The sequence below is a fragment of the Callithrix jacchus genome, chromosome 12, assembly GCF_049354715.1.
Source record: "Callithrix jacchus isolate 240 chromosome 12, calJac240_pri, whole genome shotgun sequence".
NCBI classification, from domain to species: Eukaryota; Metazoa; Chordata; class Mammalia; order Primates; family Cebidae; genus Callithrix; species Callithrix jacchus.
Window position 1 is genome coordinate 43670001 of NC_133513.1, and position 26050 is coordinate 43696050.

The 26050-nt window shown below is 51.0% G+C and overlaps 1 protein-coding gene across 6 annotated transcripts in view; it reads left to right on the forward strand.

Moving 5' to 3' along the window:
* Window positions 1-20924: 20924 nt before the first annotated feature.
* The window catches only part of GRID1 (glutamate ionotropic receptor delta type subunit 1), an 806979-nt gene continuing 801853 nt past the window's right edge, over window positions 20925-26050 (forward strand). For 4 of the 6 annotated variants that reach the window (XM_078345425.1, XM_035267800.3, XM_035267801.3 and 1 more), the window contains exons 1-2: window positions 20925-21405; window positions 23612-23767. In XM_078345425.1, the coding sequence (XP_078201551.1) occupies window positions 21327-21405; window positions 23612-23767 (235 nt within the window). In that variant the 5' untranslated portion in view covers window positions 20925-21326. Of the gene's footprint in view, window positions 21406-21557; window positions 21993-23611; window positions 23768-24430; window positions 24510-26050 lie in introns of those variants that run through there. The other 2 variants (XM_078345424.1, XM_035267802.3) reach the window with 2 other exon arrangements.

A 26050-nucleotide genomic window follows, 5' to 3' on the forward strand; every position in this document is an offset into this window, starting at 1 on the left:
CACTCTCTTCTGGCTTGTAGGGTTTCTGCTGAGAGATCCACTGTGAATCTGATGCACTTCCCTTTGTGGGTGACTCTACCTTTCTCTCTGGCTGCCCTTAGCATTTTCTCCTTCATTTCAACCCTGGTGAATCTGATGATTATGTGCCTTGGGGTTGCTCTTCTTGAGGAATATCTTTGTGGTGTTCTCTGTATTTCCTGGACTTGAATATTGGCCTGCCTTGCTAGGTTGGGGAAGTTTTCCTGGATAATATCCTGAAGAGTGTTTTCCAGCTTGGATTCATTCTCTCTGTCACATCAAATGTAGATTAGGTCTTTTCACATAATTCCATATTTCTTGGACACTTTGTTTGTTTCTTTTTACTCTTTTTTCTCTAATTTTGACTTCTTGTTTTATTTCATTGAGTTGATCTTTGACCTCTGATATCCTTTCTTCTGCTTGGTCAATTTGGCTATTGAAACTTGTGTATGCTTCACGAAGTTCTTGTGTTGTGTTTTTCAGCTCCATCAATTCATTTATGTTCCTCTCTAAGCTATTTATTTTCCTTAGCATTTCATCAAACCTTTTTTTAAGGTTCTTAGTTTCTTTGCATTGGATTAGAACATGTTCCTTTAGCTCAGAGAAGTTCTTATTACCCACCTTCTAAAGCCTGTTTCTGTCAATTCCTCAGACTCATTCTCCATCCAGCCTTGTTCCCTTGCTGGTCAGGCACTGTAATCCCTTGGAGGAGGAGAGGTATTCTGGTTTTGGGTGTTTTCATTCTTTTTGTACTGGTTTCTTCCCATCTTTGTGGATTTATTTACCTGTGGTCTTTGTAGTTGGTGACTTTCAGATGGGGTCTCTGAGTGGACATCCAGTTTGTTGATGGTGAAGTTATTTCTTTCTGTTTCTTAGTTTTCCTTCTAACAGTCAGGCCCTCTGCTGTAGGACTGCTGGAGGTCCACTCTGGACCCTGGTTGCCTGGGGCTCACCTGGAGTGGCTGCAGAACAGTAAGTGTTGCTGCCAGTTTCTTCTTTTGCTATCTTTGTCCCAGAAGGCTACCTGCCATATGTCAGTCTGAGCTTTCCTTTATGAGGGGACTCTTCGGATATACAGGGATCAGGGAGCTGCTTGAGGAGACATTCTGTCCTTTATAGGATCTCAAGTGCTGAGCTGTGAGCTCCGTTGTTCCATTCAGAGCTGCTGGGCAGGTAGTTTAAGTCTGTTGCAGCAGAACTCATAACAGCCTTTTTTTTTCCCCAGGTACTCTGTCCAGGGAAGGTAGGGCTTTATTTATAAGTTTCTGTCATGCTGCTGCCTTTTCTCAGGGATGCCTTGTCCAGCAAGTAGGCAGCCTAGTCACTGTCTGCCAGCAGAGGCATTGCTGAGCTGCTGTGGGCTTTGCCCAGCTTCTGTGTGAACTTCCCTGCAGTCCTGTTTATAGGGGTATAGTTAGAACTGCCTCAGCAATGGTGGCCTGCCTCTGTAATGGTGGACTCTCTCTTTAATGGCAGGCTTCTTTGGCAATGGCGGGCCACCTTGGCAATGGCAGACCCCCCTCGGCAATGGTGGACTACCTTGTTAGTGGTGGGTTGCCTCAGTAATGGCGGATGCCCCTCCCACACAGAGCTGGACAGTCTCAGGTTCAGCTGTGCTTTCTGTGAAATTCTCAATCCAGAGTGTTTGGGATTGCTGGTCTTTGTGGGGGTGGGACCAGCCATGCCTGATCACCTGGCTCCCTGCCTCAGACCCCCTTCTTTTCAGTTGAATGGGTGACTCTGTCTCCCAGGCGTTCCAGTCACCAGTTGAAAAGGTGCCTGGATTTGTGTGAGATTTTGTGTGGAGACCCGCTGCGCTGGCTGAAACAGCCACACTGGAGGCAATTTTCCACCCATGAATCTCCTGGCCTGGCTCCCTGTTTCAGTCCCCTTTTTATCAGTTGAATGGGCGAGTCTGTCTCCCAAGCATTCCAGGTGCCTGTTGAAAAGGTGCCCAGATTTGTGTGAGATTTTGTGTGCAGACCCGCTGCACTGGCTGAAATAGCCGTGCTGGAGACTCGTGGCACTTTTTCGCCCAGGAATCTCCTGGCCTGGCTTCCTATTTCAGTCTCCTTTTTATCAGTTGAAAAGGTGACTCTGTCTCCCAGGCATTCCAGTCGCCAGCTGAAATGGTGCCTGGACCCATGTGAGTTTTTTTTGTGTGTGTGTGCAGAGAGCGCAACGGCTGAAACAGCCCACTGGAGACCCATGATGCCTCTCTGCCCGGGAATCTCCTGGTCTGCGGGCAATAAAAATCTGTCTGGAAATGTGGCGACCACTCACCTTCCATGCTCTCACTGGGAACTGCGATCCAGAGCTGCTCTTATTCACCCATCTTGGATCCAGACCCGAGTATCATTGATTTTTAAAAAAATGTTAAGCCAATTTCCATTACTAGAATACATAAAATTTGGTCAGGATGGGTTATACATTTATAATATATATTTTAATATATTTATATTTTAAAAATATATTTTTTGATTTGGTTGGCTAATGTTTGATTTAGAGTTTTTGCATTTACTTTCATGAAAGTGAGTAGCTTGTGATTTTCATTTCCTTAATATCTGTCAAGTTTTAGTATTAAGGTTCCACTGGTGTCAAAAAAACAAGTTGGGATGGTTTCTCTTTTTCTGAACTAGGGAAAAGTTTGTGTAACCATGACATTGTTTCTTCCCTAAATGTTTGTTAGAATTCACCAGTGAAGTCATCTTGGTTTCAAGGTTTTAAAATTTAAAAGCTGCCCAAGTTTTCCATTTCCTCTGGTATAAATTTTGGTGAATTGTATTGTAGAAAAAAATTTATCTGTTTCTTTTTCTTTTTTTTTTTTTGAGACGGAGTTTCGCTCTTGTTACCCAGGCTGGAGTGCAATGGCACGATCTCCGCTCACCGCAACCTCCGCCTCCTGGGTTCAGGCAATTCTCCTGCCTCAGCCTCCTGAGTAGCTGGGATTACAGGCACACACCACTATGCCCAGCTAATTTTTTATATTTTTAGTAGAGACGGGGTTTCACCATGTTGACCAGGATGGTCTCGATCTCTTGACCTTGTGATCCACCCGCCTCGGCCTCCCAAAGTGCTGGGATTACAGGCGTGAGCCACCATGCCCGGCCCAAAATTTATCCATTTCATTTGAATTTTCAAATATATGTTCATACTATTTTCTTATTTTTTGATGTCTGTAGGATTCTTGGTTAACTTCTCTTGCTTTGTTATATTTATTCTCTCTCTTTCTCTTTTCTTCTCTCCCATTTTGATCAGTCTTGCCAGGATTTTAAAACTTTCTTAATAGTTTCAAAGAAATGAATTTTGACTTTCAAATTTTATTTAGATTTCCCTATTGCATGTATTATGTTTGTTTCATATTTTATTTATACTCTCAACTTTTTTATTCTACCATTTTTGGGGTATTCTACATTTCTTTTTCTAATGTCTGAAATAGACACCTTTTCATTAATTTTCTGCCTTTCTTCCTTCAAGACTAAATCTTCTTAGTACATAAAGGGCTACTGAGAGAGAAGCACAAGTTTTGATATGTGATATTTTTGTTATTCTTCTGTTGTAAATATTTTCTAATTTTCATGTATCATTTTATTTTTGTATACCAAGTTGTTTAGAAATGTATTTCCTAGTTTTATTTTTAATATTAATTACTAAGTTAATTACATTCTTATCAGAAATCATGTTAAATTTCAATTCAACATAATCTTTTTTTTTTTTTTTGAGATGGAATCTTGCTCTGTTGTCCAGGCTGGAGTGCAGTGGCGTGATCTTGGCTCACTGCAACCTCTGCCTCCTGGATTCAAGTGATTCTTCTGCCTCAGCCTTCCAAGTAGCTGGGATTACAGGCACGCACCACCATACTGGGTTAATTTTTGTATTTGTAGTAGAGATAGGGTTTCACCATGTTGGCCAGGCTGGTCTTGAGCTCCTGATCTCAGGTGATCTGCTTGTCTCAGCTTCCCAAAGTGCTGGGATTAAAAGCGTGAGCCACCGTGCCTGACCTAGACATTATCTTTTTGTAAATGTTCATGTATGCTTGAAAAGAAACTGTAGTCTGCTCTTGTTTGGTGCAGCATTCTCTATGTGTCCACTAGATCAAATATGTTAATAATATCGTACAGATGGTTTATTTCTTCCCTGAATTGTGATGGCTTTTTACTGCTTTTTCTGTCTGTACTAAGAGACTTGCATTAAATGCTCTCACTATGATGTTGGATTTGTCTTTCTTCTTCTAGACATATAATTTTGGGCTTTATATATTTTGCAACTATGTTGTTAAGTGCATAGAAATATAAAATTTTTATGTCTCCCTTGTAAATGGAATCTTTTATCATCACATAATAATCCTCTTTATCTCTAATAATACTTTTTGCTTTAAAATCTATTTTGTCTGATATTACTATAGCCACAGTAGCTCTTTATTAGTTAATGCTCACCTAGCACAGTGTCCTTATTCCTTTTACTCTCAATATTTCTTTACTTTTATATCCTAAATGTGACTTTTGTCACATCTAGATTTTTACAAAAAAAATCCAGTTGATTAACATTTGCTATTTGACTAAAGCATTCAGTTCTCTTACATGTAATACACTTATTACTTTTTTTTGAGACAAAGTCTCATTCTGTTGCCCAGGCTAGAGTACAGTGGCATGATCTCGGCTTACTGCAACCTCTGCCTCCTGGGTTTAAGCAATTCATGTGCCTCAGCCTCCTGAGTAGCTGGGACTACAGGTGCATGCCACCAGGCCCAGCTAATTTTTGTATTTTTAGTAGAGACGAAGTTTCACCATGTTGGCCAGGCTGGTCTCAAACTCCTGACCTCACGTGATCCACCTACTTGTCATTCTGTTCTAAGTTTCTTTTTCTTTTTCTTTTTTTTGAAATGGAGTCTTGCTCTATTGTCCAGGGTGCAGTGGCACAATCTCAGCTCACTGCAACCTCTGCCTCCTCGGTTTCAAGCAATTCTCTGCCTCAGTCTCCCAAGTAACTGGGATTACATGCACTTGCCTCTTCACCCAGCTAATTTTTTGTATTTTTAGTAGAGACGGGGTTTCACCATGTTGACCAGGATGGTCTCGAACTCTTGACCTAGTGATTTACCTGCCTTGGCCTCCCAAAGTGCTGGGATTACAGGCGTGAGCCACCGCGCCCGGCTATTTTAGTTATTTTTTTGTATGCCATAGGCATCACTGCTCTAGACAGCGTTCATTTATATGCACCCGTGCATTTAAATGCTTGTTGCTTTTCACTCTTTCCTGTGCATAGGTCCTTCCATCTGGGATCGCTTTCCTTCTGCTTGAAGTAGCTCCTTGAGCATTTCCTTTAGTGAATGTCTGCTTCTAATTGAACTCTCAGAATTTTTGTTTGCCTGAAAAATCTGTATTTCATCCTAATTCTTGAAAGACATTTTTATTCCTTGGTGTGGAGTTCTAAGGTAGAAATGTTCTTTCAGCTCGCTAAAGCTACCACTCCACTCTCTTTGGCTTGTGTGTGTACTGTTGTTGAGAAGTTAGCTGTCAGTTTAAGAAATCTGGTTTTTCTTCTCCAGCTGCTTTTACAATTTTTCTCTGTACCTTTGGTTTTCTGCTCTTTCACTATGATGTATCCAGGTGTGAATTTCCTATTAACCAGGAGTTCCAGTGGATGGGTTTCAGCAGTTGGGGAGGGCTGGGAGATGGGATAGGACAAGGGGGTGCCTGCAGCTTGTAAGGGATTGACCTGGGATGCCACGTCATTGAACCTCAGTTGTGTGTTCTGTAAAAGAGGGTTGATGATATTTACTTTGTATCTCTGTCTTCATTCAGTAAGCATTGATTGAGCACCCGCTAGGTACTAGATACTCTCCTGGGTAGTGGGAACACAGATGAGTCTCAGCTTTTGAGACCCTTCCAGCTAGACAGGGAGGCAGTTGTGAGAACAGACATGTGTGATGGTGGGTGCTGCAGCCACAGTTGGCCCAAGGATGGGTCACTTCCATGTGGAGTTGGGGGTGTAGATAATAAAGGTTTCCTGTTTCATGGAGCTTCAATCTCATCTTAAAAGCTGCATATATTTTTAGTGGACCATCCATGAAAGAAGGCATTCCTAGGAGAGGGAACAGCAAGGGCTGGGAGGTGGGAGACAGGGTGGCTCATTAGTGTTACAGAATTGTTTCACGCTGGGGGGTTGGGAGCCCTTTGGAGGGCTTCTGTTCTAGCCAGTAATCTTTTGGTTGCCAGTGACCATAACACGTGGCAGAAACACACTGCAAAGGCAGCGAGGACAGGAGAACAGCCACCACCTTTTGTCCATGCTTCTCTGGTTCCTTCTACCCCTCAGGGATCATGTCTGCCCGCCTAGCCTGACTTCACATCTTACATTCCCATCACTTAGAGGACCCGCTTCTCTTTATTCAAGCATTCTGGGTGCCGATTGTATCTTTGGAGTAGGTGGCCATTTTCAGACCAATCAGACATAGTCAGGGCCTGGGTCTTCTAAGACCTTGGCCATTCCTGCTATAGCCCTGTGTTGTTTTGATGGTGCAGCTCCTAGGGCAGGGGGCAATGCCTGGGGCCAGTCCTGCAGAAATTCACTACAGCACAAGTGCTATGGACCTTGGTCATTGTTCTGCTGACAGTGGGCCCAGCAAAGGGTTTGTTTGATTTTATATCATTTTTATTTTTAATTGTGATAAAATTCACATAATATAGCATTTACCATCTTAACCATTTTTAAGTGTACAATTCAGTGGCATTAGGTACATGCACGTTGTTGTACATCCATCTCCAGAACATTTTCATGTTCGCAAACTGAAACTCTGTTCCCATTACACAACTCTCCATTCCCATCTCCCCTCAGTCCCTTGCAACCACCATTCACTTTCTGTCTCTATGAATTTGACTACTCTAGGTACCTCCTATGAGTGAATTACACAGTATTTGTCTTTCCTTTTCTTTTTTTTTTTTAGATGATGCCTCACTCTGTTACTCAGGTTGGAGTGCAGTGGTACGATCTTGGCTTACTGCAACCTCTGCCTTCCAGGCTCAGGCCATCCTCCTGTCTCAGCCTCCCAAGAAGCTGGGCCCACAGGTGTGTGTAACGACACTCAGCTAATTTTGTATTGTTTGATTGAGACAGGCTTTTGCCATGTTGCCCAGGTTGGACTCAAACTCCTGAGCTCAAACAATCCACTTACCTTGGCCTCCCAAAGTGCTGGGATACAGGCATGAGCCACCAACTCTGGACAGCATTTGTCTTTCTGTGATGGGTTTATTTCATTTTGCATAATGTCCTCAAGGTTTGTCTATGTTGGAACATGTATCAGAATGTCCTTCCTTTTTAAGGATGAATAATATTCCATTGCATGGATGGACCACAGTTTATCCATCATTTGTTGATGAACACCTGGGTGACTTCTACCCTTTAGCTATTGTGAATAATATTGCTATAAATATGGATGTACAAATATCTTTTTGAGAACTTGTTCTCAGTTCTTTTGGATATATACCCATAGTGGAATTGCTGGATCGTGTAAAAGAAAATAACATTTATTTTATTTTCTAAATTTATTATACCAAGGGGAAGTTAAGCCCTGGACGCTCATTCATGTAGCATGTTTGCAATATTTCTTCTTTTTCTTTTTTTTTCTGAGACAGAGATTCGCTCTTGTACCCAGGCTGGAGTGCAATGGCGCGATCTCGGCTCACTGCAACCTCCGCCTCCTGGGTTCAGGCAATTCTCCTGCCTCAGCCTCCCGAGTAGCTGGGATTACAGGTATGCGCCACCATACCCAGCTAATTTTTTTGTATTTTTAGTAGAGATGGGGTTTCACCATGTTGACCAGGATGGTCTCGACCTCTTTACCTAGTGATCCACCCGCCTTGGCCTCTCTTCTTTTTTTCCCTCCATTTTCTTTATTTTATTTTTATACATTGGGCTATTTTCATTCCTTTTCTCAATGTTAGTTATATATCTTCAGTGCCATCTCTTCTTTTTTGCATAAGGTAGTCTTTATCTCTTAGGGAATCATTATTCTCATATCACATATACTTCAGTATTTTGTCCATTCTTGAGACAATTGAAGTTGTACTTCTTGGCATTAATTAGATTGTGATGATAAGTGAAAATGTCATTGTTATAAAGTGGTCATCAGACCATCTAGATTATTGCTAATATTGGTTATTTTTTAGTTTATCACAGTGAAGATACAAACTTTTTTTTTTTGAGACGGAGTTTACCTCTTGTTACCCAGGCTGGAGTGCAATGGCGCAATCTTGGCTCACTGCAACCTCCGCCTCCTGGGTTCAGGCAAATCTCCTGCCTCAGCCTCCTGAGTAGCTGGGATTACAGGCACGCACCACTATGCCCAGCTAATTTTTTGTATTTTTAGTAGAGATGATCTCTTGACCTCGATCTCTTGACCTCGTGATCCACCCGCCTCTTGACCTCGCTCTCTTGACCTTGTGATCCACCCGCCTCGGCCTCCCAAAGTGCTGGGATTACAGGTGTGAGCCACCACGCCTGGCCTGTAATTTTTCTTCTTAGATACAGATTTGGGCCGGACATGGTGGCTTGCACTTGTAATCCCAGCACTTTGGGAGGCCAAGTTGGGCAGATCATTTGTCTGGAACTCCTTGTTCCAGACAAGCCTGGCCAACATAGTGAAACCCCGTCTCTACTAAAAATACAAAAAATAGCTGGGCATGGTGGCAGCCACCTGTAATCCCAGCTACTTGGGAGGCTGAGACAAGAGAATTGCTTGAACCCAGGAGACGGAGGTTGCAGTGAGCACTCCAGCCTGGGTGACAGAGGGAGACTTTGTCTCAAAAAAAAAAAAAAAAAGATTAACATGAACTCTTGTACTCATTGCTCTTGTTCTGTAAATGATTAGGGGAGACCAGAAACCAGGACTCCCCCTTCCAATCTATCTTAGTTATAGATTAACTGCTTTTTTTTACTGTCCTGTACCTAGTTTAGACCAGATAGCATGGAAGACCCCATGACAGTTATAGCTTCAGTGTGGAATGTTAAGTATACCTTTCCCAGAAAAAAAAGACCATCTTGACTAATCAGATTGTTGTAACTATGTATTAAACTTACATAAAAAAATGTTACATGTTTTGTTAAGCTTCCCTAAAATTTGTGAATGATCCTAAACTTCTATACTTTGGATCTATACCAACTTCCATCCTTTGGAATCTTTGCTTCCTGGGCCACTTGTCCTTAAATTTTGCACATAATAAACTCTGTAAATGAGAATCTGACCCTCTCAGTTAAGTTGAAAATCACATGGTAGTTCTATTTTTAATTTTTTGAGAAATGGCCTACTGTTTTCCATAGAGGCTGCAGTGTTTTACATTCCCACGAATAGTTCACAAGGGTTCCAACTGATTCATGTTGTTGCTTGGTTTATTGATTGATTGTGGTTAGCAGTCATCCTAATGGATGTGAGGTGGTATCTCATTGTGGTTTTTATTGCATTTCCCTAATGACTAGTGATGTTGAGCCTCTTTTCATGTGCTTCTTGATCATTTATATATCTTATTTGGAGATATGGCTATTCACCTCCTTTGCCTGATTTTTAATCAGGTTGGTTTTGTTTTTGCAGTAAAGAGTTTTAAGTAGGACTGTCACAATTTGACTTAAGATTTTTAAGAGAGCTGAGCCTGAAACTTTGGCAGGAATCAGGGTGAGGGGGAACCGGCAAGAACTTGGGGCTGCCAGGACAGATGCCACACACAATGGGCTCTTCACAAAAGCTGAGGCTCACCCAGGCCTGCTTCCTGCTCTGGATCTTGGATGGCCTTAGGAAGAGGACACTGGGGTCACCCCTGTGGAAACTGGCCTTTTAAGACTCTCAGGGAAGGCTCAGGCAGTCTCCAAGAGACCCTTGGAAATCCAGGGTCTCAGTGCCTCTGTGTGGTCCAGGCGGAGAATGGTTAATGATCCAGGCTATAGGACACCTGCCTGCTATTTGCAGTAGGGGCTGGCCGTGGGGGTTGGGCTCTAGAAATCCGAAGGAATTTACACAGCGGTGCTGGGCTATGTAAAGGTGAATGCCTCACTGGCAGATAGTTCAAAGATGTGGGCTGGGGAGCCAGAATGACTGTGTTCAAATCCTATTTTGCCACATACCAGCTGTGCAAGTTACGTAACTCTCTTGTGCCTCTATTTACTCCTCTGTAAAATGAGAATAATAAGAGTGCCTCCCTTGAGAAGGATTGGGTGAGGATTACATGAGTTAATAATGTATGCAAAGCATTAGAACAGTGCCTGGCTCTTAGTAAACGCTATGTAAATATGGGCTATGCTGTTATTTTCACTGAGACTAGGCCCTATTATGCTTCGCCCCGCCTACCAGCCCCCTGGTCTCCCGGACCAGGTGGAGGCGGTTATTCTTGGGATAGGTCTTGTCTCCTGGGCAGCTCGCGCGGCAGTGCCCGGGGCGCGTTCCCGCGGTCGCCGGCAGGGGGTAGCATTGCACTGCGACTGTTCCTTGGCGGCAACGGCGGTTAGGCCTGGGAACCGCGTCTGGCGGGGGCTGCGTCCTGTCTGCGTCCCTCGCGCTGTCACTGCGGTATCGGTGGAACTGCCCGTGTAGCCGCCTGCCCACTAGGGCGGGCACGGGAGCCGGAGACCGTTGTCTCTGTCCAGCCCGGGTCTCTCCGGGCAGGGCGCCACGTCGCCTCTTCCATGAGGCCTTCCAGCCCTTGAGCCCCCAGAGCCCGTGGCTCTTTCTCCGCCCCTCGCGGGGCCTGGAGGCCCTTGACCGTCCTTGGTCCGTGCACAATCCCCCCATCTGTGAAATACGGGCAATTGTGCGGTGGCTCAAGGCTCGGCCCAGGCCAGGCACAGAGTGAGGGTTGGGAGATGTCTGAACAACCCCTAAGTTGGCCTTCATTAGGGCGCAGACGGGCTGGGCCTGCGTGGGGCATGCGGGCTCAAGTGGCCCCTTGGAAAGGAGTACCGCCGAGAAGATGCGTGGGCCGTAGGGTCCTGATCTGGGCCTGAGCCCACCCCATGTTTGAACCCGCTTTATGGAATGGCTCTCCCTTCCTCCTTATTCACCCGCCTCAGGCATCTCAGAGTCCTAACAGCCTTCTAGATCTCAGGGCCTGGCATCAGCTTCCCTTCCCTGCCAGTCCCCAGAACATCCGGTCCTCGCCTGGGTCTACCCAAGGTCTCCCCTTACCATCACCGCTAGGCTCTGGGCCCACAATAGGACTGTGTCTGTCCTACCCACCATGACCCATGGCAGGGACCAGGAGGATGGTCCCGCCTCCTGTGAAGGAAGGTCAGCTCCATGATTCCAGATGATTCCAATCTGGAACTCTCATGGACTCCAGAAGTCTAGCCTTTGGCTGTTCTCCCCCGCATTTCCTGGAGGGCTTGACCACTGGCCTATAGGCCAAGGGGACCCTCCCTTCTGTGGTCACAGACCTGGAACAGAAGATGGCAGATGCAGGCCACTTCCCTCAGGTGGCCCCACAAAGAGCCACACACTGGGGAAAGAACAGTGGTCCCAGTGATGGGGAAATGCACCCTAAAACAACCTAGAGATATGATTTTTCGTTTATCAAGAATGAAACAAAGAATAATGTTAGTGTTGGTGAATGTGCAGAGAAGCAGACACTTTCATGAACTGCTCATGGAAGTGTAGACTTGTTTTAAAATCAGCTTTGGAGGGCAGTTTTGGAATTACGTATTTGAGGCTTAAATGATGCATAACCTTTGACCCAGCAATACCAATGCTAGCTATTTATTCTACTAAGAAAATAATTGCACAAAAGCCGAAAATGCATGTATAAGTATTTTTACAGAAGCATTGTTTATAATGGTAAAAACTGGGGAGAATGTTCAACAGCAGATGAATTATTAAATAATGTATGATAGGGCCATGGAATAGAACTGTAATCAGCCATAAAAAAAATCCTATTTTTGGAAGAGAATTTCATCGCAGAGAGAAATGCTCACATTGAAATGTTCATTCACTAATTAATTAATTGATTTAACATGTATTGAATATCTGTGAGCCATGCCAGGTATTCTTTAGGCACTGAATACAACTGTAAACAGGATAAATACTATTACCCTCCTTATCGTGCTTTCCTTCTATAGGCGGAGACAAGCAAGAAAGAAGTGAAACATAATTTCAGATAGTAATACTTTGGTCTGTTTCTCTTTTGAAACTGTACTTCAATAGAAAAAAGGATGGGAAGAAGAGCATCACAATGTCAATGGTGGTTATTTTGGTTGGTGGTATCAGGTAGGATTTGTGTTAATTTACGAATAACTGAGAACTTCACTGCAGAAGCTTATAAAGGCCAGGGTCTGACTGGCTTCTGTGTTCTGAGCTGATAAAGCAGTCCTGGCTCTGCCCTCCTGGAATGCAGGCTGTGCATGTCCTGCTTGGCTTCTCAAGGTCACAGGACGGCAGCCTCTTCTCCAGGTCTCCTGTCTACTTTCCAGGCAGGAAGAAGGGGAAGGCAGAGGAACTAAGTGTTTCTACCTCGGAGGCTCTGCCTTTTATTACATGTGAACAGAACTTCAGCCAAGGTCTCAATGATCAGAATGGGCCACTTGGGAAGAACGTGGAGGTGGTGTCATGGGTTATCATCATTTTCTTCTTCACATTTTTCTGGCATTTTCTAAATCAAACAAGACATTAAAACAAGCTTTTGTATATAAGAAATAAAGGACTTTTTGTGTTTTAAGAAATAAGGTTGGGGTGGATTGCTATGTGGGAATGGAGGGCAGAGGGGAGGTAGTTGCAGCTGGGCTCAGAAACAGCTGCTGTGGGTGCTGCGGTCCTGGAGGTCTCTCCCACTAATTTCCATCCTCCTGGGTCCTGTGAGCCCCTGTGGGCTGGTGCAGTCCTCAGAGGACACTGTGGAGTGCAGGACCATCACTGTCCCTGGGAGGGCCATACCTGTCTGCTGGCTGCCTTGCTGACTGCTCTAGCTCTCTCTGTTTGCTGGTCTCCAGGAGGGGCGTGTGGCTGCTGTGGTGATTGTGTGTCGCCTGGGCTCATGCTGGGCTGGACTCACTGGCCCTGGGGACCTTTTCCCCAAAGGAGCTGGGGTTTGTCCCCATGCACAGGGCTGGTGGACCATATCAGGCTGATCTCGGTTTGTGTCCTGGCCTCTTCATTATGTTCATTTCTTGTGGCTGCTATATGAAATTTTATCCTTTGGTGGCTGCCGGCATTCCTTAGCAGGAGGCCACACCCCTCTAATCCAATGCCTGCCTCTGTAGTCACATTGCTTGTCTGTGTCATCTCTCTCTCCCTCTCTCTTAGATGGACATTCATGCTGGCATTTAGGGCCCACTTGGACAATCCAGGACCATCTCCTCATCTCCAGATGCTTGACTTAATCAAATCTGCAAGTGCTTTCTCCAAATAAGGTCACATCTACAAATTCTGGGGATTAGAATGTGGATATATGCTGGGGGCTATTTTTCATTAACTGTCCAGTGACTTCATTGCTCTGAGTCTTGATGATCTCATCTGTAGAGTGGAAAGAACCCCATTCTCACAAAGTCTTGAGTCAGTCACCAACAAGCTGTGAGCAGGTGCTTGGCAGGCAACAGTGCTTCTCCCTTGGTGGTTGAGCTCTGCCCCTCCCTTCTGACCTCTGAGGCTGCCTCTCCCTCTCCTTCCCTGGTGGTTGATCTGCCTTGGTCCTGGAGACAGTGAGAGGACCTGGGTGGCAGGCCTGTCAACAGCCTCTGATCTGCAGGCCCCCATTCCTGTTTCCACAGTGAGGTGTGTGTGCTGTTGTGGTGCACAGGCCTGGTGCTTGGCAAGGGTTAAGCACATGCAGGTTCCTCTTCTTCCCTGAGAGCCTCCCCTGGGGGTGTCTGCTGCCTCCCACTCCCTTTTCTGTTCCTACATATCAAAACTCCAATAGTTCAGTGGCTCAGGCTTGTAACCCAGCACTTTAGGAGGCCGAGGCAGGCAGATCACTTGATGTCAGGAGTTCGAGACCAGCCTGGCCAACCTGGTGAAACCCCTTCTCTACGAAAAATACAAAAATTAGCCAGGTGTGCTGTCTGTAATCCCAGCTACTTGGGGGACTGAGGCAGGAGAATCACTTGAACATGGGCAGTGGAGGTTGCAGTGAGCTGAGATCATGTCACTGCACTCCAGCCTGCGCAACAGAGACTGTTTCAAAAAAAAAAAAAAAAAAAAAGCCAAAAAACCAAAAAACAACTCTGGGTCCCTCTCTATTTTCCAGACAGATCTCTAGCAAGTCAGGGACTTTGCCCAAGGTTGCCTAGCACATTGGCAGTGGATTCAGGGCCTTTGCCATGTCCCCGCCTCATCTGAAGGAGCGCCAGGCAGCCAGTGCTCCAAGCCAAGTCCCCAGGAGCCTCCTGGGAGGTAGTACCTCCCTACTTTAGGTTTACAGGGTGCTAAATGCACTATGACACCCAGATAGGAAAAATCAATTATGATTTCATTTTCATTGCTGGATGGAGGAAGTTTACAGGCTGGAAAACATGCTCTTGGAAATGGGTGTGTCTGTGAGTAGGGTGCTCAGATCCATTAGGGGCTGCGTTTAACTGGAGGGCTGGGTCTGGGGAAGGGGCTTTCTGTTGGATGAGCAAGGGCTCCAGGTGTATACAGCTCCCCCTACCCCTGCTCCCTTGGGAGAGTCAGGGGCTCGGTTCTGAAAGGATTCGAGCTGGTGGGAGCCCCTGCACTGCACCCAACTTAGGATGGGATGAGGAGGGGTGTGGTGGGGTGGACCTGTCACCTCCATTGAACAAAATGGGCTCTCCACTGTGCAGCTCTGGCCTGCTGTATAGGCTGACATTTAGGTACCTCATCTCAGACAAGGAGCAGGTGGTGGCTGGTGAGCAACAAGGCGCTGCTCCATGTGTGGACACATGCAGCCTCATTCCTGGGAAGGGCAGAGGACAGATGACTGGCATAGAGCACTGTGTGTAGAATCATGGTGGGACAGTCTCCCATGAGTTCCCTGGTAGCCAGGGGGACAAAGGCCTCTCACTCCACTGTTGAAGTTCCCTTTTGTGGATGGGTGGCTCTCTTACCCAGGATATCCAGTGAAGACATGATGATTGACAGGTCTCTGGCTTCCATGATGACACCCCAGGCCCACTCTGTAGAGATGTGTTTGGGAAGGAGCGTGTCTGGCCTTAGGATCTCCATCAGGACCATTCTGTCAACTTCTACCCTGGTCCCTCTGCTGCCTCTTCCTTCCCACCTTGCCGCTCTCCCCATAGCCTTCCCTTACTTGCTTCCCCTCCTCCATACCTTTCCTCTTGCTGTTCCCTTCGCCTGCAGGGCACACTCCCTTCCTTAACTCAGCTCAAGGTCTCAGCTGAACCTGTGTGGAGCCCTGGAACCTAAAGCAGGAGATATTAGGGGCAGGACGAGCCCTGGGCAGTGGTGGGAGGGGCAGGAGTCCCTGTGGCGCTTCATGTCCTGGGATAGCCAGGCAGTGCTCATGAGGGTACAGGAGCCTGAGTTCAGCTCTGGGGTCAGACAGGCCAGGATTCAGGACCCTGCCACTTAGTCCTTCCAGTCACCTGGGGAATAGGGTGCTCCCCAAAGTGCAAAAGCAGCAGAGTTGCAGAGTCCAGGGATTAAGGAGAGAGGAGAGGAGCCACCTCAGGCAGGCATTGGGGCTGAGGAGCAGGGAGCCCAGCAGGCCTCCTGGGAGGGCCTGGGCCAGCCTGTGGGCTCTGGGACAGGCTTTTCAGGGCTGTGGTTTTGCATGTATGAACTGCAGCAGCAGAAGCTGTTCTCCACACACAGTTGGACTCAGAGCGCCCATGCACAAGGCTGGCTATGGACTTGGAGTGGGGTCTCCAAGAGCTCTGAGCTTCCTCTGAAGAGTCTCTTAGATCCAGGCTGTGAGGCATACACTTGGAGAATCTCTGCTTTAGCAGGAGGTGAGACATGGTTTGCCCTGAGGCCTGGGACTGAGATGACAGCTCCTGGGGGTTGTTCCTGGGACCTGAGCCTTCCTTCTCCTTTGCTCTCCCTTGGCATTTGGAGACAGCTTTGTGCACACTCCAGCTTGCCTTATCTGACCTCTGCAGGGTTCTAAGGGAGGGATGAACCTTACTGGACTCCAGGGGGCCAAGGGGAACCCTGGATGTGAGCATGAGAGCCCCAGACAAGCCTAAGCTGCTCTTTGGTCCTGCCACCCACCCTGCCTGGGGATCCTGGGTCTGGGAACCAGACATTTGCAGTTCCTTGCTTTTGCAAAGGAAGCAATTTTTCACACAAGTAACTTTCGGACTAGTTGGTTCTAAGTAGACTGAAGATCCAGTCTTGAGCCCCAGTTTCCTGACTGTATAATTGGGGTAAAGACGTCCTTGCCCTGGAAAGATGAGGCATTCCTATCTAGGGAGGACACACAGTGTGTGATTTCCTTTCTCCTCATGGGGCATGGCTCCAGCCTGCAGAAGCCCCCCCAACCTAGGCTGCCGCCATGGGTGTCTGCACTGTGCCATGGGAAGGGTACAGAGGAGCACAACAGTGGGTCTTGCCCTGGTGGCTCAGGCAAGCTGGTGCTGGAATTTTCCCTCCCCCTAACCTTGGGAAAACCCAGGAATGAATTAATAAAAGTCTCGAATTAATAGAATGAGCAATGCAAAAATTGCTGGCCTGGGAAATTTAAAGTAAAAACCCACGAGGCTACCAAGAGTAAAGGTAAAACTAAAAAATACAGTAATATAAAAGAAGATCAAATACAATAAATACAAGCTGAGAAACAGTAAAAATGAGATGAAAGAGGTTGGTAAGCAAGGGTAGTGAGGAAGCCAAAGTAGAGATGGACAGTTCACATTCAACTGAAGAGCCAAAGCAGCGCTGTGAAATCAGATGAAATGAGCAATGAACAAGGGTGTGAAAGAAAGCCTGGTGTGGTGGCTCACACCTGTAATCTCAGCAGTTTGGGAGGCTGAGGCAGGAGGATCACTGGAGTCCAGGAGTTCAAGACAGCCTGGAAAACATGGTGAAACCCCATCTCTTAAAAAAAAAAAATGAAAAAATTATCTGGGCATGGTGACATGTGCCTGTGGTCTCAGCTACTGAGGAGGCTGAGGCAGGAGGATCGTTTGAACCCAGGAGGTCTAGGCTACAGTGAGACATGACCACATCAGTGCACTCCAACTTGGGTGACAGAGCAAGCCCCTGTTTCAAAGAAAAAATAAAAGGAAAAACCCAGTGGGTTAAGAGAGGAAGGCAGCAGTGGGATTTTCTGAGCGCGGATCTTGACAGAAGGTGGGTTCCCTGGAGCCTGTGGTAAGGGATGAGGCTGGCAGCAAGACTCCTTCCCTGATGCCTGCAGACCCTTTCCTGGGGGCTTGACCTCAAGACATGGGTTGGCCTACACCCTGTGTACACAGGACAGCTGGGTTCCATGCCATAGCCTGCAGAGAATTCCCCAGGCTGGGACTTGATCTTTCTTTGCCAGCAGGGACTGGGCTGAATGGTCTTCTACATCCCTGGTGGGCTCAGTGCTGAGGAGGGAATGAGGAAGATAGAGTTTTGGGGCCCTCCCTGGAGAGGCATGATTCAGGAGGGGTACTTCTGTAGGGCTTGGGCACTGGTGGTTTGGCATCAGGCAGGCAGCTCCTCAGGGCTGTGCTAGGGAGGCAGGTCACTTGAAGGCAATGGAGAAAGGAATGGTCTGCATTTCTGGAATGACAAAGCTTTAAGTCACAATGATTGTGGCTTCCAAGTAGACCACTGAGGCCTCCCTATGCCTTGACATTTCACCCACAGCTTCTGTGGCCAACTACTAGCTTCCAGAGGTGTTTTAGTTGAGATTCCTGATGAGTGCAGTTTTATCTTTTTGCACCCTCCTTCAATTTCCTTGTGTGTGAAATGGGACAACTATCTCCTCGTTAAGATGTCAGGTGGTGAGCACAGTGCCTGCATGTGGTAAGTGCTAAAGAAAAGTAATTAGAATCAGTAAAGCTGAAGAACTCTTTAGAAAAAGCAGTCACCTGTGCTGGCTGAGCTTGTGTAAAAGAAGGATTTATTGACTCAGTTTTAATTTCTGTGAATACACTTTTGGTAGTGAGAAGCAAACCAAGAGGACTGAGCCCTGGGGGGCCAGCAACTCACTTGAAGCCTTTCTCTGGACCTCAGTTTTTCCCTCTCTGATGTGGGTGTGTGTCATCTGACCCAGAGACTGCTAATCTATCTTCTCCAGCTAGACTCTTGCAGTAGGGGTGAACTTGTTCATTAAGTAGAGCTGCTTCCCCTACTTTTGGAGAGGTAACATTTGCAGCCCCAGAGGCTATCAGGGATAAGAGTGTTGGGCCAGGGATAGCTGGGCCAGAAGCAATAAATTATTAAGGGCTTGATGAGCCTGAGTAAGCCCCCAATAATTGCTGGAGTCCAGGAAATTCCCCTGGAACCTGGCAACTCCAACTTTAGGTGGCAGAGGATTAAACACATTTTGTCTCAAGGTAGGTCTGTACAGGTTCTCAATGGTCTCTGGCCTGCCTCCCAGCTCTGTGAGGAACAGGAGCTGAGCAGATGGCCAACAGTCACCAGGCATAGGGTGTCCAGGGCATTCTGGCCTGGACAGGAAAACTGGCTTGGCTGGGTGGAGTGTCCCAGAGTGAACAAATGGGAGTGAGCATCTGGGGATGGCAGACTACTGCCACACACCCTGGAAGCTGGAAGGGAAGGAGGTACCCTGGACAGAAGGTGAGGTTGCCCCGTGTCAACAGCTTCCAGATGAGACCCACCTTGAGTCATGATCCTCAGATGCCAAGCCACAGGAACCTCAACACCTACCTCATCATCCAAACTGGAGCATGATAGAAATCATCCCAAAACTATGTGTTGGTGGATTGTCTTCTTAATACTCCGAAGGAGGTCTTAACACTCGTCCCACTGAAGTCATGCTACCTATACCTAGCAAAACATACATCAAGAAAAACTGCCAACTGGGTATGTATCTATCACATGCCCACTGTACTAACACACTGGCGAGCCCCCAACAACAGGAGATCCCAGGGGTGTCCCTGACCCTGTGGCTCTTGACTTCAGGTCAAGATTACATCCACCATCCTTGCAAGGTGGAGACTGTCCACGTAGGAACCAAACTGCTATATAATAAAACATCATTTATTTCTCTTCTCCCTACAACTTCTCAGCCAGTGAATGGTAGAATCTTGCAGGAATGAGAACTGAAGGCATAGGGGCTTTGGAGATGCAGGGTGGGTCAGGTTTTACCACTCAAGGACCCTAAGAAAGGTTTTTGGAAGAAGCGCGCGCGTGTGTGTGTGTGTGTGTGTGTGTGTGTATGTAGGTAGGACCACACTCAGTTACTCCCATGGTCAGGTGTGGCCGCTCCTCTCTTCTTGTCTGCTGGCCCCCTTAACCTGGAAGTCACCTTGCTGGCCCATGGGATTCCTTGATACTTCTGCAATCCAGCTTCTCTGCTCCACCAGGCTGTCTCTGCTCAGCTGAGCCCCCTCAGGGTTTCCTCACAGTGCTCTGGGCCTCCACTGGCTGCCTCTGCACAGCCAGCCTCCTTTCCAATCTTTCTTTCTAAAGTGAAATCTACTAATAATTACTCTTTGGCTGGCCACATGGGAGACAGACGCGCCTGCGCGCGCGCGCACACACACACACACACATACACACTCACTTCTTTTTGCCTTGGCTCACCACCGTTCAATGCCTAGAAGCCTCACCTTCTCCCTTGGGAACCTCCACTCAGTCTTTACAACTGTTACCTCTTCCAGGAAGCCATTCCTGCTCTTCTTCCCAGGCTGGGTCAGGGCCCAGGCATCTGAGCATACACAGCTCATTCATATCTCTCCCCACCCCAGCATTTAAAAAATGACCTGGTTAGGTGTCTGCCTCTCCCACTGCGCTGGGAGTTCTAGGCAAGGGCTGTGGTCGGAGCCTCTCCGCCTCCCTCGAGCTGGAGCACAGCCTGGTGCGCGGTGGGAGTCCTGGGGCCCCGCGGACGACAGAGCCTGGGGATGTTCCCAGGCTTGCTGGAGGAGCAGCTCTCGAACGAGGCTCTGCCAGGTCCCAGACCCCAGGAAGCTCAGCTGTCCCCTAGAAATCTTGGGGGTACCACATGGAGCCCAGTCCCTCTCAGGCACGAGCTCTCTTTGGTGGTGGCCGGCCGGAGGCAGCCCCACTCCGCTGTGGCCGGGAGGAGCAGGCTCTTCGCCCGGGCTCGCGCATGAAAGCTCCGTGCAGGGTCGGAGTCTGAGCCCGCCGGCCGCTTGGAAGGCTCCTCACGTCCAGGCGCCGCGGTCACGGCTGCGCCGGTTTCCGGCCATGAATTGGGCTTCAGAGTCCGAGCCTCCTGCCCGACTTCGGGCTGAGCGCGCCGCCCGCAGAGCGGGGGATGGGCGCCCGCCGAGGTCCGCTTGGCAAGCCAGGGTTCGAGCCCGCGGCCCGGGCTCTGCTTCGAGATGCTGGCAGCGGCCAGCCCCCTCTCCCTCCCCAGGAGTCCCGGGGCCTGGCCCAGCGCCCCGCCCCGGTCTCTTTTCTTGCTCCCAGGTCCCACGCCACGAGGAACGATCTGTTCCGGCCGGGGGCACGACCCGAGAAACGCGGCTGCTGAGGTCGCCAGGGCACTTCGGGAGCCCCTCGAGGGCAGTCAGCTGCCGGCCCTCCTCCGTTTTTCCGCCCCTGGGGAACCGGAGAAGGAGGCCCGGACCATCACGGCTCGGCGCGCCGCAGCCCAGGCCGGTCCCCGCCGCTGTGCCGGCCTCCGAGAGTCCCCCCGGCCAGGAGCTTGGAGCACCCGGCGCCCCCTCCGAGCCGCGAGCAGGCGAGCGCCGTGCGACAAGGCTGAGGCTCCGCAGTCACGTGGTGGAGAGGAGGGCGGAGGGGAGGGAGGCGGGCAGGGAGGGGAGGGGGAGCGGAGCCGAGGGGGAGGGGGAGGGGAGGGGGCGTCCTCCGCAGTTCGCTCCTCGCCGGGGCTCAGACACACAGCCAGCCCAGAGCCGCCGCGCCGGCCCCGCCGCCGCCGCCTCAGCCTCCCCCAAAGCCGCTCTAGCCGCGGGAAGCGCCGCTGCCACCGCCGCGGGCCGCCCCCGCCGCGCCGGCCTGGGCTCGAGCTGCCAACGCCGCCGCAGCCGCTACCGGAGCCGGAGCGGGAGCCCGACCTCGCAGAGCTGGGCTGGGCTGGGCTGGGCTGAGGAGGGCGCCGGGCGCAGGGGCGGGCGCGCGGGGGAAGACGCACGGGCGGGCTTGGCTCTCCCGGGGAGCGGCCCGGGACTGCACCGGGACCAGCGCCTCCCCGCTCCGCGCTGCCCTCGGCCTCGCCCCGGGCCCGGGCGGATGAGCCGCGCGCCCGGGGGACATGGAAGCGCTGACGCTGTGGCTTCTCCCCTGGATATGCCAGTGCGTGTCGGTGCGGGCCGACTCCATCATCCACATCGGTGAGCGCTGCGGGCGGCCGGGCCGAGGCTGGGCGGGGGCCCCAACGGGGCAGGGGGTGCGTGGTGTCCAAACTTGGCGGTTCCCAGGGCCGAGGGGCTCGGCGGGCGGTGCTTCCCCGAAGGGCCGCGCCGCGCCGCCCCGCGGAGGAGCTGTGCACGGGCCGCGCCGCGCTCCCGCGGGCTGTTCGTGGCTCCCCGGGGCTCCGATCTCCGCGCGGGGCCCCGCGGCCTCTGCCAACACTTAGGGCCGAGGCTTCGGGGAACACCGGGATGGACACACGTCGAGACCCGCGCCCTTAACGGGGCCGTCGATGGGTCGGGAGGGCCCTTCCACGCAGCTCAGAGCAGCGGGGGGCAGGGGGAGGCACGGCAGGGGGCTAGCTAAGTTGGCAGGGCAAGATCAAAGAGGCCGGACCCGAACCGTGTGTGAATGTGTGTGGGTGCGTGTTGTCAGCGTGTGTCGCTGTGTGTGCCTGGAACGGTGTCAGTGTTACTGCGAGAGGGCGATGGGGTGTGTGGGGCCATCTGAGCGTGCACGACTGTCTGTCAGCCTGTTAGAGTGGACACAGTGTCTGCCTGTTTCTCTGGTATGTGTCTGTGTAGTCCTCGGTGTATATGTGGGTGTGTATCAGGTTGTGGCGACTGCAGCCCCATCCTGGACAGTCCCAGAGTTTTGCGTGGTCCAAGTCTTGGGGGCCCAGATTGTCTGGGTGGTGGGAGCCGAGGGAAGAAGCGTGGGCAGCGGGGCGGGGAGAGGGGTGTTGGGGGTTGGGGGACGCTGAGCGGGAAGAGATGGATAGAGAGAGAACAGGGAGAGAAGATGAGAGTGCAGAGGAGGAGGGGGAGCGCCGAAGGGGAGTGGGCACACTGAAGGGGAGTGTGTGGGAGTTGGGAGCAACACGGGAGGAATCTCGGGAAGTTGAGTCGAGTTCGGGGGTTGACAGCGGTCTTTGGGGGAGCCCCTCCGCAGTCGTCTTTCCGGAAGTTGGAAAAGACCAGCGAGCTCAGGGAAACTGGGGGTTGGGAGGTGTCGAAGGCAAGGATGACGGGACAGGCAGGGAGGGGGGTAGAGTGGGGTGGTAAGGACTAGGCCTGGGCTGCGACTGCTATGATCCCTCCCCACGCCCCGCAGGGGCCCCTGACCAAACCTACTTCCACCCCTGGAGGGGTGCGGGTCTCGCGGTCAGCATTGCGGCTCCGGGTGTAGTGAGGAATCGGGGCCTCCCTCCTCCTCCCCAACCCCCAGCTCGAGGGATTCTCTGGGCCTAGCTCTGGGACCTCGGGGACCCTCCGAGCATGGTGAGGTGGGGTGTGGGGGGCTGACTCCACAGCTACCCGGTTGCAGGACTAGGCTCGGGCGGATCTCGTCTGGAAGCGCAGGGTCAGGGAAAGCTGTGCTAGGCGCTCAAAACGCCGGTGGGAGGGCGCCCTGGAGGAGCTGTCCGCGGTTCTAGAAAGCCCTTCAAGAGCAGCTCCTTCTGGGACCCCCAGCCCTGCTAGATCTGAATGTGGAGGGGCCTAGGACACAGTCCTTTTTCCCCACTCCCTTTGACAGACGTACAGAAAATGGAAGCGGGGAGGCATGGAGAGTAGGAGGCTGAGCTCAGGGCACCAGGCCGGGCAGCGTCACAGCCATCCAAGCAGCATCCGAGGCCCCTGCCTAAAGAAGCCCCCCCTGTGCAGGAAAGCCAACTGTGGAACTGTTTCGCTCAGCTCCACTCAGCAGGGGACGTGCATGGCAAAAAGGAGTTATTATTCTGTCCTGGGATTGGGGTGGAGGACACCGCCCTCCCAGGAAACTTCCTGGCTCCTGGGATGGGATTTATGGAACCAGGTCAAGGCATTTGGGTGCTGCCTAGGGCCACCCCAACTTGGCTTAGTCCCTTGTGTGGGGCATGGCTAGGACATGTGGTGCCTTGGTTGTGAGACAAGTGTGTGACCTGGTGGCAGCATGTGGGATGTGCATGTGTAACTCATGTCAACTGTGTGCACGTGTGCGCTGAGGGCTGGTGGGGGGAGGGGAGCATATTCCTGTGCCGGTTGAGCTGGGAGAGCCTTAAATTACCCCGCCAAGCTGAAATTCCAGCCCAGACTTCCCACCACCTAGCAATCAAGAGTCTGCGAGTGCCTTGATCCTCGGGCCAAGGGAAGTGCCGGAGAGAGGGTTTAATGTCCAGATTCGGTCTTGATCCCTCCTCTCCTCCAGGTGCCATCTTCGAGGAGAACGCAGCCAAGGACGACAGGGTGTTCCAGTTGGCGGTATCCGACCTAAGCCTCAACGATGACATCCTGCAGAGCGAGAAGATCACCTACTCCATCAAGGTCATCGAGGCCAACAACCCGTTCCAGGCTGTGCAGGAAGGTGAGTGGCCGCTGTGCCCAGGGCCAACTGGGCCACGGCCTGCGAGGCGTCGCATCGGTGGGCACCGGCGGGGTTGCGACGAGCTGCCTGGGGTGCCCCCTCTGCTCCTGGGCAGCCCTGGTGCCACGCGCAGTGGCGCGCCTTACTCGGCCCATCAAGGCAGCGGCGCCGGCATTGCTCTGCACCGAGAGCCTGCGAGTGCCGCGAGCTGGGCTTCTTTCCGGTTGCGCGTCTTCTTTCCGGGTGTGTGGGCGCGGGTGTGCACCCAGCGCTGGCCACGCAGGCTCTGGGATGTCTTTGTTTCTTGGTGTTTGGGGGTGGGCGTGTCTGCGTGCCTGGTACCTGTGGCGGGCTCACCTCACTTGATCCCCTGATCTCGGTGGGCCGGTGTCTTCCTTGCCTCGAGGCGATGATCCCCCAGCAGCTGGAGCCCGCCCTGTTTCCTTCTCCAGGGCATAACCTGGTAGGCGCCGCGTTTCACGCCCCGCGACCCTCAACGCCTCAGCATGGCGCTTCTCTGCCGCGCTCCTCCGCTCCTCCGCCAGGTTTGGAAGAGCCAGTTTCTCTCTCGCTGTCCGCGCTGCGGGCGGAGGCGCTGCCGCCTGGGCCGGAGGTGGGCGCTGTTTGCCCAGGAAAGAATTGGAGCGGGGCCGGTTCGGCTGCGGGGAAACCCTAGCCTGCGCTCCGGCCGCCATGGTCCACAGCCGCTGCCTCCAGTCGGGCCCCGCGACAGGCGCCACAGGTACGAGCGAGGGCAGTCACGACAGCAAGCCCCTCTGCTTTCCCTCTTCTCTCCTGGTCCCTCCACTTCAACCTGACTTTCAACTCCGGAACCGGTTCCTTCTCCTAGCTTCCAGCTTCCCGGTTAAGGCCTAAGGCTCTGCCTCTGTCACTTATCCAGGTTAGGTCCTTTCTCCTTCCCTCTGCCTTGCTTCCCACAACCATGGGGACTCTGAGGCCAGCGCTCCTCAGTGCTGAGGATGGAAGGGCACAGTCAGTGGCGCAGGCTGCAGAGATTCCTTGCTGGAGGAACTGGTAGGGCAGTGTAGAGAGGGCAGTGGGTGTAGTGGAAGGTGCGCTGGCTAAGAGCTCCTGGGTGCTGCTTTATCCTCAAGCCCGCGGGACCCGGAGTCCTCCTGCAGCTATGGTACACAGGAGCTCCGGGGTCCCGGGTGCCTGCAAGGACAGGATGCCTTGTTGATGGCTCTGGTTTGGGTGGTGGTGGTGGTGGGGGGGGGGGTCAGAGCTGGTGCTGGGGAGGTCGTTGTGCTGGGAGGAGGAATTCTGGGGGTCTCCTATTCTTGGGCGTAGCAGAGGAAGGAAAGGGGCCAGCCCTGGGGCAAGGGATCACCTGGTTCTGGGACCTGAAAGTCCAAGGATTTCTTGAGGTGGTTTTATAAACTGGGAGTCCCAAGTGTTTTCTTTTTTGTGGGGGGTGGTGGGGGGAGTGAGGCTAACATTGCCTATTACGGGAGCTGCTGCTTCCAGCTTTGACAGGTGTCCATTGTCAGATGTGTGTTGAGGTACAGGAAAGAGGAATTCCTGCCCTTCTTTGGTGTCTGGTCATGTTCCACCAGTGGTCTCTGTCTCCAGATGAACCTGCCTCTGGATTTCTTTTCGGTATGCCCTGATCACAGCTCCTTGCAGGTGCTTGGGGTGGGCTCCAGCTAGGGGAGGGCAGGGTCTTCTTAGTGGCAGGAATCCTAACTGGAGTGGGGACCTGGGGTGACAAGCTACAATTTTCACAGTGCCTCTGGTTCCCTTGACACTGGCTCCACACGCCCCATCTCTGTGGACATTCATGCTTTGTGCTTGGGAGCTGAAGCCACAGTTTGGAAGCACATATTTCCTAGACCCAGGAGCTCACAGTGTGGTGGGGACCCTGCCTGTGTTCCATGTCTGGTGACACACCTCTGTTGACTCCTCCTCTGCAGTGTTGAGTATCCCAAGCTCATTCACTTTGCCCCTGAATGATGCCCATCGGCTCCCATCAGCAGTTTCCCAGGGACTAAACCTGATGCACTTGCACAAGGTTGCCACCTCATGCAGGTAACACACAAGGGTGAACTGGGCAGCTGGCCCCTGTGGCACCTGGAGCCCAGGGTCTGAAAAGGTCATCTCCATTAAAAAGAGCAGCTGTCACACAGCTTTAGCAGATTTTGCCATTGGGAGTGAAAATCTCAGTGTAGTAGTTGTGCTGATTTATTTTATTTTATTTTTGTTTTTTTTTTTTTTGAGACAGAGTCTCACTTTGTCGCCAGGGGCCAGGCTGGAGTACAGTGG